This window comes from Rhinolophus ferrumequinum, chromosome 23 (assembly GCF_004115265.2).
Source record: "Rhinolophus ferrumequinum isolate MPI-CBG mRhiFer1 chromosome 23, mRhiFer1_v1.p, whole genome shotgun sequence".
Classification (NCBI taxonomy): Eukaryota; Metazoa; Chordata; class Mammalia; order Chiroptera; family Rhinolophidae; genus Rhinolophus; species Rhinolophus ferrumequinum.
The window spans coordinates 5,103,578-5,117,907 of NC_046306.1; the positions used below are offsets into that span (position 1 = coordinate 5,103,578).

A 14,330-nucleotide genomic window follows, 5' to 3' on the forward strand; every position below is an offset into this window, starting at 1 on the left:
ATTGACACTCGATTAAAAAAAGAACAGTTTTATTAAGATAAAATTCACGTACTACAAAGTTCACCCTTTTAAAGAGTACATTATTTTTTCAGTGTATTCAGAGTCGTGCCACCAACACCACTCGCCAATTTCAGAACGTCACCCCAAAAAGAAACCCCGTATCCATTAGCTGTCACTCTTCATTCCCCTCTCCCTGAGCTCCTCCTGGTAGCCTTTTGTATACATTTGGGAAAAAGTAAAATGGAAGGATAGACACACTTGCTCAAGGTCACCCAGTGAAATGACAGACAAAATGTGAACCCAAGTCTTTTTTCTAAAAAAAGAGGCCGCTGGGGGTGCGGCCAACTCAGGTTTGGACGAGTCCCGTCAGCTTGTCAAACTCCTAACAGTGATTCTTCCTGATACTGAAGGGCCAGCCCGAAGTTGACAGTAGAGATCAGAATGCTGTAATTTTTTGCATGTCTTTTCTTAGGAAAAACAGCCTTGATCAAAAAACCAAAACCAAGACACAACGGTAATAGGATTTGGCCCTGAAATTAAACAGACTAACTCCTACATAGAAACTAGTGTAGTTTTTGTGAATACAACCTCGACTTCTCATCTGGTATTTGGTCCCACTACGATTTTTCTGAATGAAAGGCCTTGGACATTTTGTTGCAATCCATTTGTATTTACTTCTTAAGGCAAATGAGTCTCCTGCGTGCACACACACTGCACGAGTTCATTCTTCTAGGAAACTGGCTGGCTTTCGTAACATCCCGTTGACCCAGAGCTGAAACCGCTCGAGTTCAAAGGAACTAAGTTAGGGAGACGCTCGTGAGATAATTATCTCCCCTCTCCTGACAAATAGGCTACTGAGAACAGTATTTTGGATTAATTTCCATTTCCAAACCTCCTGAGTCTGTACTTCAATGAGCAACTAATACTGTATGTGCAGAAGACTGCTTTTGTGCACTGGTTTCTGTCCACTTTTCTAGTTTTCATGTGGCCTCCCAGCTCTCAGGCTCCTGGAGTGGTGGCAAACACTGAGCACTCGATAGCTGACTTATTATAAAGTAGAGCTGATCACCAGCCTTAGAATGTCCAATGCATTACAGGCTTGGCAGGAAATTGCAGACCGCACTGCTTTAAAACATCTGATTATTTGGTAGATTTTCACCTCACGAAGATCACTCAAACATAGCTGTTTTGGGCAAAGGAGAATTTCATCATTTGCCAACAAATTCATCTACATACCCTACTGTAGGGACAACAGAGGGAGGACTGCAATCTTACAGCCACCAGAATGAGTGGTGATAACTCAGCCCGAAAGCCTGAAATTTGATCCCAAAGTGGAGAGGGTAAAGGATGTGGAAACACTACAGGAGTGGAGGGGCATAAAGCTGGAGGAAAAGGCTGACAGGAGGTGGGGGAGCAAAAACCAGGAGGGCTGCCAAGGCACACGGTTACTACGGGATGAGCAGAGTGTGAAATGTCAATCCGTCAAAAGGTGACTGAAAAAGGCTTCAGAGATGAAGCACCCAGGGAGGCAGGAGGAAGGCCAAGGGTAAAAGTTCCAGAGAAAGGGCAAAAACGGAGCAGGAAAGCTATAGAAAAGCTGAATGTTTTCTAGAAGTTTTCTTTGTTGTTGTTTAAATCTACTTGGTCACTTTTGGAGTCTCCTGATCCTCGGTCCCTTTTTAGTTGTTCAGACTTAAACATTGCGCATCTGGTAATTCCTGTCTTTCCAAGTCTGACGCTTGTGTCCTGTTTCTGATTCTCTATGGTGGCGGTCGCCTCCCATATTTGATCGTGAATCTGATTCTCAAAGCTTCATCTGGGAGCCCCGAGGCCTGGGGCTAAGATGTGTTCTTCCAGAGAACTAGTGCTGCTTTGGGTCAGGCCCTCAGGCCCACTAGCACACCTCCCACAAGCACACCGCCTTGAACTCTCAAGCTTGCTTTTCTCCCAGCCGCATAGGTAGTCATGAGTTGTTCCAGGTTCCCTGAGAAGCAAACAGCTTGTGGACGGGATTCTTAGAGAAGACCCTCCCCCATGCCACCACTCCCCCAGCCCCTCCCTGCAAACCCGAGCCAAGTCCCCAGTCAGGCAGGTATCCTTCCTCTGAGGAAGGGTTTTTGTCCAATTCTCCCTCTCACTGAGGAGGGCACCTTTTGGGTTCTGGGCTTTCTTTCTGGGTCTTGATCAAAACTCCCACGATGAAGGCTCAGAGCGGAGAAATTAGGCCACGAGGGATTAAGAGACGTCCTTGGTGTAACTGGCTGGTGGCTGTCACTCCATAACCCTCTGGATTTGTGCTTTCTGGTTGTTTTTGCCTCTGAGGAAGCCCCTCACTTTCTTGCTAGGTTGGCTATTTGGAGCTAAAACAGAAATTCTATCCAGGCCTGTCCTGCAAGGGCTCTGAGTATCTAGTCTGCCGTGTTTTCTCAAAGAGAAGTTTTCCCTAAAAGTAAACGCCTTCCCCTTCTCCCAAATCTGTTTTACATCATGATGTGTTTTGAAATAAAAGGAGCCTCACTGAAGTGCATGTTGACGGTTTGGACTAAGCTCTTTCATCACAAAAGTGGAAGCTCTTGCTCAGAGGCATGACTCGCCTTACTACTCAACGAGTCAGGGATGGAGCTGAGACCCGACTCTCGCCACGGCACCGCCCTTCCAGAGAAACCAAAGCTTGAGGCCAAACGCAGGTTTTTCTGAGTGATCTGAAGCAATGGAATTGTACTCGAGTTCTTCAATTTGTAGAGTAGAAGAGCAAAGATACACAGCTAAAAGTGATTAAACTACAAAAATTTGACTTCTAGAACGAAGCACTAAAGAAACTGAAAAGTACCAGGTGAAAGTCATCACTGCTGTTCGAGAACTTATGTTCAAACATGGAAACATTCAAAGCAAGCTCCAAAAAATGAACTAGCATTAAGTTATATAAAAAAAGGTTTATTTTAGAAATCACATACCTTTAAAAAGTAACAGATATTATTCACCATTTGAATGCCGGGTGCTATGTGGTACAATTGATGGTGTGTGGATACCAAGTCCGTTTAACATTCCTGGCATTTACACCAGTTCAAAACCTTACTGTAATTTTAAAAAGAAAAAAAATTTAAAAAGTTCATTTTGGAAACACAAAAATATCTTAATCTTGTAAATAGACGTCCTGAAATTAGAGATCCATTGCTGAGACTCTCCTAAAAACTGGAAAAAGTAGGAATTATCATTTTAATTCAGGAAGAGTTAAAAAGATCCAGTGGAACTTACGAGGAGCTGTGTGGTCATTCTAGTGCATGTGCCAGAAGAATACAGAAAGTTAAAGCTCTCCTTTACAGGTGGACAGGTTGAAAGCAAAAGAAAAGGGACAAAAAGTGGGAGGTTTTGTTTGGTAATTTTTTGGTAGGATCGGTTATCCTTGTTCCGACTCAGGTTTCTCTTCGTCTGACAAAAACAGCAGCACTCACAGACGGCCAAGTTCAAATACTAGGGAATGAGGGCACAAAATAAAAACAAATTTTACTCACTATGGACTAAAAAATATAGCGCTGTAAATCTGAACCAAAACCCTGCGATTTAACATGTTAAGAATGCTTAAAATGGTTTTATAGACCAAAGGGCTAGAATGATCCTTAAAGGTGATGACTAAAGTTGAATTTTTATGCAATAAACTTCAGAGGACTTTACAATTCCTGTTAACACAAAACGATTACTTTAATCTATTTAATATTTTGATCAAATGATCCCAGATTCTATTTCTAGGTACTCCTACACAGATCACGAGGTATTTGTATTTGGGGATAAAGATAAACCTAAGTTATCCCTGGGAGGAGAAATTCAGGGTTTTCTGACCTAGCTAGAGCCAAATCCAGAGAACTAATGTCACCTCCTGAAAAGTTCCAAGAAAAAGAAAACTTGAGTCAGTTTTATTATAAAAAATCTTCTGAGAACATGTTGCCGTGGGCAACCATGATGAGTAGTGATAGTTCAGGCTGAAAAACAAGATTTAAAATTACATAAGAACAAAGTCCATCGACATTAATTATTTGGGAAGATAAGCAACACCTGAGAGCAGCAGTGGGCTCACCTGATTTCGATCAGACTGGACCAATCTCCAAAATTATGTTTCCCACCAAGTGGTGACAATCTTAGCAGAAATACATTTACTGAAGATAAGCATCGAGGTAATGAGAGCATAATGTGGGAAGGAGGATGAAAGATGTCTCCTGTCACTTTTTCAGGAAAACTGCCCATTAATTTTATTGAAGTGAAAAATGTGTAACAGTGAAGTTGCAGATCTGAGCTTTATTTTCAGAATGATGTCATTTTAGAATAGAACTGATAGAGTCTCTAAAATGGTTTTACTATGGTACAAAACTCTTGATTCTCAGAGCGGTATGCCTACTTATCCGCTAAAATGTCTTATGAAAGGAAACAGACACAGAGGAAGTGGAACAGGCACCAAAGATGACAAAGAACCCAATGAAAATTCCTCCCGACAGATCCACTTGAGATCTAGAAAGAGAAATGGCAAGTCCTGTATTTACAAAACCGATGAAAATCACACTGTAATAATCAGTGAATGCAGAACTGCGCAGATCTGCGATTCCCGCTTTTTCCACCATGATTCTACATCAAGGTAAAAAAAGATTCTTTTGTACAAATCCAAGAGGTGGCAGCCCAACTGCCAGAGATGGTTCGATGACTTACTACTGAGGCTGGTGACGGGACCCGGTGGAGGGGTGGGGGCAGGAGGGGCAGAGTCCTCAAGGACAGAACCCTCTGTGAGGAGGGCAGCGCTAGTCCGTGGTTGACCGCCGGTACCAAAACCTGGCTCTGAAGTCGTCGCTGCAGGTCATGAAGCCGGGGTTGGTGGGCGAGTGCACGATGCAGCGCACGATATTGTTGTGGCCCAGCGACAGCAGGTTCCGGCGCTCGGCCGTGCGCGAGTCCCAGCAGCACAGACTGATGGTCCTTTCGTCAGGCAGCAGCACGTAGTCCTCCGTGTGGTTGAAGACGGCCTGCGTCCGGTGCACCTGCCGCCCGCTCAAGCCGGCGCCTGCGCAGAGAGCGAGAGGTTAAGGGCCTGGCCTGGGAGCAGGCTAGCTAGCAGCTCTCCGAGTTCACGTCTTGGACTCCCAGACTGTTCTACTTTTGTTATTAACACTGTCCATGGAAAGAAGCATTTTAAAATTGTTGAAGCAATACACATTTATTGTGCAATTTTGGAAATTCTAAAAAAGTATGAAAAAAAATCACCTCGGGGCCCATTATCTAAGGCAGCTCTATTAACATTTACTTCTAGATATAAAAACCTATAAAAAAATACAAAACTCGTGCCACATTATATGTCTTTCCTATCATACTTTAAACCAACTTTCTGTTGGGTACAACCTCCCACCTTTTTCACCCGCTACAAAGTAACCCACTGTTTGGAAACACCATTACTTCTTTTCCTGGGAGACATTTAGTTTGTATCCAATTGCAAGTAACGTTATGATAAACATTCTTTGTATAGAACACATTTTTTCCTTAGGATTAAATTCCTACCAAGGGAATTACTCGGATGTATGAACATCTGCTCTCCAAAAGGAAGCTTGATGCTTTTTTATGACCATGAAAAAAGTACATTTTATGTTTAAATATTACATAAAGCATAAAAAATATAAACTGCCTGACAATTGTACACCAAGTCCATTAGTTTGATGACTATCCTTTCCAAATATCTCGGTGTTGTACACTCACTTGTAAATTCCATAAATCAGAGCATACACCATATCCTGTTTTTATTCAATACTATGTAGTGGAGCTCTATGGAGAGGGAATATACTTTCATGGATAAAAATACAAACTTATGGTGTCACATCTGGATTCAACACACTAGTGATATGACCTGGGACAAATTACTTAACACATCCTAAGCCTTAATTTTCTCCTCTGTTCGGTGGGGACAATTACAACGCCTACCCACAAGGCTGCTGTGGGGATCAAATGAGGTACAATGCACTTGGAGATCTCCTGTGTAAGTGTTCAACAAACGTTACTATGAATACTTTTAAAGGCTGCAAGCCACAAAAGGATGCATAACACTCAGTGCTTCTTGGTGGACATTTATGTTATCTAACCCCCACTGCTCCAGATAACGTTGGGATGGACACTTTTTTATGTGTGCATGTGCATGCCAGCCCAAGAATCTTTTTACATTGAATTTCTAAGAGTGGACATAGCGAGTCAAAAATATATGTTTTTAAAAATTTGATGTATGACACCAAACTGCCCTTCAGAAATACTTTACTAATTGACACCCCTGATTTCCTGAAGCGTTTATCAATAGTAGATAATATCAATCTTTAAAATTCCTGAAATCTGATGAGCACAAAGTACTTCCCTTTTCATGTTTCAGGTTTACAGTGAGGTTGGTCATTTCTTTTCTTGTGTTCACTGAACAGTACCCGACATGTGTCTATTATATATGCCATGGATATTCCACCCCCACTCCAGCATTTTAATTTGTTTAGTGTTTAAAATTAATTTTTAACATCAAAATTTCTAATGTTTACTTGGTAGTTTTTCCTTTTTCTTCATTATTTCAAGAGCCCTTTGAAGTCTAACTAAACATTAAAACTGGAAATACAGATCTAAATGTGCTGACACAAAGGGGACTTAACGCTGAATTAGAAAAAAGGATTTTGCATATAAATTCAGTATAATGTCATTTTAGAATCAAATCCCAATTCTACACCAAAACCAAGCAAGCCATCACATACAACCATGAAACATCCCAAACACTCATAAAAAAAACCAAACCAAATACAACAAATTCTTTCCAGCAGTCTGGTGTACCCTTCCGCATACGTCACACTCCTAACAGTGCTTGCTACGTCTAAAGAGGGAGGCTTCCCCATTTTTACTTCACTCACCTTTGTATCCTTTTTGCAACAACCAGTCTTTGCATAGTAACACTTAGATATTTTTCAAAATAGCTTTATACAAAAGTAAGTATTTCAATGAAATCTCCAAGAATTATGATAAAAATAACTCTTCACAAAACTTGCTAGTTGTACTATCTACATACTCGGATGCCAGAGACAACAGGAAGCAAACTGCGGTTTCAATGCGCCAAATCTAAGGTAGGTTATGCTGCACCCTAGTGGTTCACATGTCACCAACTCTTCAGTTTTCTTCCCTAAAATGCTAACTTAAAATCACACCACAGCAGAGCCCCTTTCAATAGTGTTTTCTTGTGAGTTTCTGAGTGACAGTCATGATGATTTTAGCACATGACACAAACATCTCACAACAGAGGAAACGAGCTGAAGTTGCTGGGAAAATTTTCTACCGAATAACAGCCTTTGTTTTGCCCAGGAACAGGAGACACAGTATTTTAACATTCACTATAAATAGACTTGAACAGACTACTATGATAGGATACATTAAAATCCCATCATAAACAAGGAGCTCGTAGGCACCACTGTTACCAGTTAGAGACCTACATGAATAATGGGAGAATCAGATCAACTTAATTTTGTTTTCCTGTCTGAAGGGCCCACTTTACATCTAGATTCAGAAGACTTGCGGTCTCATTTGGGGGCTACCTCTGCTCGCTTAGGAATGAGGCAAGATCTTCCCTCTCCGTCTGTCCCACACAGGCACACACTGAGGCTCTTCTCTGGACTGCTTTGATGTTTTTGTGGAAGAGGGCAGGCCATCAGTCTACAAATGGGCCACCAGGTTCTCAAATGTTACCGGCACTGAATCAGATCTAGTTTAAGCTGCAACGCATTGAGCAAAGGTAAGGAACTGTGGCTCTATTTCCAGCTCTGCCTCTTAGTAACTGTCGCCTTGGCTGAACTATTTAACTTCTAAGCCTTGTTTTCCTCTTATCTGAGAGTTCTGGAAACTGTAAAATGCTACACAAACACTTAGCAGTATCAATTTCTCACATACCCGTGTATCTGACCAGCGTTCGTCCTGTTGATATTTCCCAGAGCTTAGCTACAGAGTCTTTTCCACTTGAAAGAATGTATTTAGAATTTTTGGAAAAAATGGCAGAACAGACTTCAGCACCGTCATGCGCTTTCTCAAAAGTTGTGATGCATCGATTTGAAACACCATCCCATAGCTTGATGCAGCCGTCCTTGCTACCAGTCACATACATATTGGCACTGGGATTGTAATTGACAGAACAGATGGCGTCGGTGTGCTGGTCTTGGGGATTGCAGGAGACAAAACACTGAAATGTGTTGATATCATAAAGCCGAAGAGTCGGATGCTGAGTCCCAACAAGTATAAAGTCTCCAGAAGGGTGAAAGGAGATGGAGCGCAACATTTCAGCTTCCTGTTAGGACAGAGACAGTGACATTAAATGACCAACTGGTGAGCAATTATATCCAGAGGAAATAGGGAAAATATCTGGCTGACGCAAAGAATCTATGAAACAATGATCAGATATCACATAGCTATGAGAGAAGGAACGAAGTTCTTCTTTGAAATGTCTTTTGGACAGAGATTTCCAAAACTATTTACTGGTGAGATCGTGCCAAAAACCAGAGCGAGCGAACTTCATGATGTGGAAACGAACCCCGAGTGTGCAGAACAGTATCCACCTAGGATACATTCACACACGATTAACAAAGGAAGAGAAACGTAACGTACATAAGGAGAGCTTTTTTTCATTTGTCCCCAGGCTCCAAATATTGAGTAAAAAATTAAGTTAAATTATTAAAAGATGGAAGCCACCGCTACAACATCAGTATTCCTGAACTGCATATTCAAAATAAGGTCCCAAATGTCACTTTTCTAGGAAAACACCTGATATTAGGTCGGTGCAAAAGTAATTGCGGTTTCAAAGACTAAAAACTGCAAAAACCGCAATTACTTTTGCACCAACCTAATAATTTCAACTGAGTAATTTTTTATTCCCACGTTATACTTTAGAAAAGCCGGTGGTGTTTTGTGTTTACACGGGAATCTGCAACCTTTAAAGTGATACGGATTCTGAACGCTTGTTGCATGAACTATGACCAGCAGCGGTCCTGACTGGCCAGAGGAAGTGGGCGCATGACGGCACAAAAACTATGTGCAATGGAAAGTGACCCACATGCCACCTGAGGCGTACGTCCGATTGTACTTGTTTCTGGGATGATCACTGAAAGACTACTTTAAAACAAAAGAGAACAGTCATACAATAGCTCATTGTATTTAAGAAACAAAATGTAAAGCTTCTTCCCAAACATTCCTAACCTGAATGTACTTGAAGGCTCTTTTTGCAGATGGTTTGGAATAATCAAATAATTTAAGGGTGTAATCCCTTGAACCAGAGGCGAGGATCTGTTCTGTTGGGTGGAAGGCGAGACACGTGACTTCATCCACGTGGTCGTAAAGAGTCCGAATCACTGGGTGGTTTTCCATATTCTGTTGCGCAGTCTCATTCATCATGACCTAGGCCAACAAGATGTGCAAAACATGAAACGTGACTCCCAGCACACAATCTACAACTCTGCTCGGTGAAAGCCGGGTCAAACTATTCTCTCATTTCTCATGAATGAACAACAAAAGGCAACCAGTAAGCTGGCGCGGGGATTTTACCTCTATGGGCATGGCACTTTTGGCCAGCATTCTTTCGGTGTCGAGGATCTTTATGGAAGCGTCAGCGGACCCAGTGGCTATTAACTGCCCGTCTCTACTATAGGTAGCGACACGGCACGGCCCTTTGTGGGATGTGACATAGCAGGTTTCGTACTCTGAAGCCTCTGGGGACATAGTCTGGACATCGGCATCAAATTCCAGGTCAATTCCTGTGCCCGGGGCAACCGTATCTGAGCGACCAATTGCGTACTGAACTGCAGTATCGTCATTTTCCATTCCTGAAGGGAATAAAAATTAAGGGCATGAAAAATGTTTTAAAAGACCAAGACAAGCTCTGGGTCTAAAATCGGGCAAGATGTTTGCCAATGTCAACTCACTGTGTCGTGGAGGTACATGACTTAATACTTTACAAAACTAGGTACACCGACCAGGTTGCATGCTTGGAGACAACACTGTAAGGCAATGCGGGTTAGGCTTCAACACGCAAAGTCACCGCCCCCCAGTTTTTGCCTCCAAAATTCTCTACCTTAACTGCAACTACAGAAACTCAAAAACAGCATTCGGTAGTTAAATTGTCCATTTCTGCCCATTCCGGGTTTTAATATTTTTAGTGCTGAGATGTTAGCAGCTACGACGCTCATTATGTCAGAGGTAGTATTAGCATTAACATGAAACATTTGAAAGAATGCTGCTACTTTATCAACATGCATTTTTAAATTTAAAAATAATTCACGTATCATATAAACAATGTTTTCTAGCATAGGAAAATATCCATAGGAAGGAAAAAAAAAATGATCTTATGTCGCCCAACGGTAATTACTGTTAACATGGCAGTATGAATTCTTCTGGACCTTTCCCCCTGCACAAAGTTGTTTCACTTCTTAAAAATAGAAGAACCACACTATATGACGTGTTCATTTATTCACACAGAATAAACATCTAGCCAGTGTAATAAATGTTCATCTACGTCACGTTGTTGGATCCAATTGTATGGCTATCAGAACATTATTAACTAATGATACACGTTGTGCATTTCAGTTGTATTCATTGTATTTCCTCAGGACAAATTCTCACAATTGGCCCTGCCAAGTCAAAGGGTATAAGCATGTTTGGTAATTCTCTGTTTTACTGAGTGTTTTCCGTGACCCAGGCAAGCAGCAGGGTACACTGTCGAACAAGACAAGACAAGGTCCTGATCTGGCGCTTGCGCTTCTTTTGAAGGGGGAGGTATGGATTGTGTGGAAAACCTACAGCAATAAAGAACATTTCAGACAGTAATTCTGCTAGGAAGGAAATGGGACTGTTGTTTTAGAGAAACTGGCGAAGATGGTGGGGTTATTCTAGAAGAGGAAAAGAGGACTCAGAGATGACAATTTGAGCTGAGACTTGAAAAAAATTACACATGACAGAATGCTCCAGATAATTCGCATAAAGATGCTGAGGCTGGAACCAGCTCAAAGTCTTCATAATTTGGACGATCCTTACTCCTTCAGTATCTAGCACTGTATTTGACACATACTAGGCACTAAAATTAAGTGGAAATGTCTTGAAAAATTCTGATGTGTGAAAACATCTGAAACCTCGTCATGGGCTCAATCAACGTGCACTCCCAAGCTACCGAGTTTGATGAGATGCAGGAGCTGCTCTGAGGGCGCACAGACAGACTGCGGCTTGATCTCGTTGATGAGGCCATTGGCAATGCTGATGTAGCCGTCATACAGCAGCTGGCTAATGATCAGCTTGTAGAGCTGCTGGCGGTCCTTCAAGCCCACTTTGGTTCTGTACATCTTGAAGACGCGGAAGACACTTTCCCTGTCAGCTGCAAGAGAAAACGAGTGGCTGATGAGGGGGAGGGTCACCGGTAAATCACAGAAGCAACCAAGAAATCGGGTCAGATTTGCGGCTCATCAGTCACAGCTCTACCACCTGCATTATCTTTGCCCAGCGACCTCGTTTCTCAATCTGGTTCCTCAGCTGTTAAATAAGTTAGTGATGGCTAAACAAGATAGTGTATGTAGGGCATTTCTTCTCTGCTAAACTACCCACCTGTGATTTTCATTTTCTTGCTATCCCAGAATTTCCATTCCTTCTGTTAATAAAACATTGACTGGTGTTTGCAACAGGTAAGATAGCTGTTATTATTGGATGTCTAGGCACTACTGTTTCCACCAGCTGAGCTGTATGCTTACTAATGTCAGCTATATTCATTCTTAAAAAGTTTTAAAGCAACTGAGGTTGTTAAATTATATAATTTAATTAAACAGTAAATAAAATATGAAGGCAAAAAAGCTACTGTGCTATGAAAACTAAGTCAAGTGAATGCTTTGGAAAGATTCAAAGGTGAACTGCTTAATAAAATATGAACAAATAGCATATGGACAAAACAATAATAATAAATGGAAAAAAATGTAAAACTCTGAAAGACTGTACACTTAGATTGATTTATAAGTGTCTGAGTTCTCCCTCAGTCTTAGAAAGTGAAGAGAAAATGGTAGTGATGGTTTCTGGTTCATGCAAAAAAGAAAAGGACTCTAATAGGTGGACATGACTAGACAATATGATTATCAAAAGTCAACGTGTGTGGAGCCGGCCCGGTGGCTCAGGCGGTTGGAACACGTCCTCAACCACAAGGTTGCCGGTTCGACTCCTGCAAGGGATGTTGGGCTGTGCCCCCTGCAACTAGCAATGGCAACTGGACCTGGAGCTGAGCTGCGCCACAACTAAGACTGAAAGGACAACTTGAAGCTGAACGGCACCTTCCACAACTAAGATCGAAAGGACAACTTGACTTGGAAAAAAGTCCTGAAGTACACACTATTCCCTAATAAAGTCCTGTTCCCCCTCTCCAATAAACAATAAAAAAAATCTTAAAAAAAAAGTCAATGTGTGTATGTATTTGTACTCAGAAGGCTGAAGGAGCCTGGGGACAGCAATAAATAAAAGTCCCATGTAGTTATGGTAGAGAAGAAAACTGGAAGGAGAGCATGGGAGAGAGATGAATAAGAGGGAGGGGAGTGAGTGAACAGTAACACTAGCACTCCTGGTATTGCTGTACTTTACAGGGGTGACTCTGGAAGGGGGGTGTTATAGGAAAGGGGTGGGAAACCATGTTTTCTAACTACACAATTACTGAGGCTCCAGATCATAAGAGCTAACATCTACCAAGTGTTTACCATGTTTTAGCTCACGTATTCCTCAACACCATCCTATAAGGGAGGTCCTATAATCTTGTTTACGGAGGAGGGGAAATAACTTGCCCTGGGTCTCCCAATTTGTGCCTGGAGGAACCAGGACTAGAACAGAAGTGGTTTGACTCTATAGAGACCGTTATTCCTAACCACTTCTTGCAGTGTTCCTTAAAAACTTAACAATAAACTAGCTAAAATGTATTGGCCACTCAGTACAGTACATAACACATCTTGTAAGCAACTAACATGCATTACCTCATTCAATCCTCATCTAATCCTGTTTTAGAGATGGGCAACCTGAGGCCCAGAGAGATTTAACTCACCCAGAATCAAACAGCTTGTAAATGGCACAGCCTGGACCCTAACCAGTCTATTTGGTCCCAGGGCCCGAGTTTTACTGTGCTGTACTGATGGGTGTTAAGAACAACAGCTAACATTTATTAAGCACTTGCCAGACTCCATGCTAAGTACTTTATAAGCATTAGCTCATTGCATAACATCATTCAATGTATTTAAGTACAAGTAGAAGCGAATGTATATAAACCTATGCTTGTGTAGACACAAAAGAGATGATGAAACTGGATCAAAGAGACCCACTGAAAGTAAAATGTGGCTGAGTAACTCGTCCAAGGTGAAAGTGGCCGCCAAGACCGTCCACACCGGAGCCCAGAACTTAATCGCTTTCTATCCCGTCTCTCCACTTCTGCCAAGAGCAACAAGAGGTGTACACAGAGAGTTAAAAAAATTAAAGAGAGGACGAGCCCCGCTTCTCAACTCCCACGGAAAGTTCGTTCGCTGGGCTAGTAAGCGCCTAATTACCACCCCCGATTTGCAGGTGAGGACGCCCAGGCACGAGGACAGGAAGAACCCAACCCAGGAGCCAGAAGACGGACCAGGGAGGGAACACACACAGCTCAGAACTTAACGCTCCGCTACCGTCCCGACACAGAGGCAAAGTAAGGATGGAATGAGGGTGGGAGCGAGGCCTGTGTGCAGCAGGGGGGGTGCAGGCCCAACCTGGCAACTCAGGGCGCATGCCTCCTCGCTCACTATCGACCCTTCCCGCCTCACCCCAATCCTTCCCATGGTCCCCTAAAGGCCCCAGCCAACGGCACCAGCCACTCTCCACGTATCCGGGGCCCTCGTACCCGCTTGTCCGGTTCTCACGTTCTCCTGCTCTCCGCTAGAAAAATGGAGGCGCGAATCCTGCCCGATTGATCACTCCGAGCGCACCTTCATTGCGCACGCGCAAAGGACGCCGCACCGAGCGCTGCGCTATCGATCGGCCCACTCTCTCCGGTCCATCTCGCCATCTTACTTACTGGCGCCTTTAAGGGGTCCGTCCGTTCACCTCCTCCGACTTTATCCCCTACGAGACAACCCTGAAGCCAAGGGGCTTCTGTCTCAGACAAAAGTCAAGCCCTGGAGAACACGGCGGGCGCTAGAACAGCTACAGGCCTGCAGGGCCGTTGGCACCACCACTTCCGGGACCTAACGCGCAAGTACGCCTGCGCGCCGTGTCTGCCGTCCTTGGACGTGACTCAATCCGCAGAGTTGCCTGTGAACCAA

At 42.9% G+C, this 14,330-nt stretch overlaps 1 protein-coding gene across 2 annotated transcripts; it reads right to left on the reverse strand.

Annotated features, from left to right (window-relative positions):
* Positions 1-3,201: 3,201 nt before the first annotated feature.
* On the reverse strand, positions 3,202-14,259 carry CSTF1 (cleavage stimulation factor subunit 1). 2 transcript variants are annotated; one of them, XM_033094791.1, is made up of 6 exons: positions 14,084-14,259; positions 11,192-11,392; positions 9,574-9,851; positions 9,229-9,426; positions 7,933-8,323; positions 3,202-5,044 (listed from the first exon to the last, which is right to left on the reverse strand). In XM_033094791.1, exons 2-6 carry the CDS (start codon positions 11,358-11,360, stop codon positions 4,785-4,787), a joined length of 1,296 nt encoding a protein of 431 aa, XP_032950682.1. In that variant the 5' UTR covers positions 11,361-11,392; positions 14,084-14,259; the 3' UTR covers positions 3,202-4,784. The 2 variants fall into 2 exon arrangements, with proteins under 2 accessions (XP_032950682.1, XP_032950681.1); XM_033094790.1 differs by having other exon boundaries at positions 13,910-14,259.
* Positions 14,260-14,330: the final 71 nt, after the last annotated feature.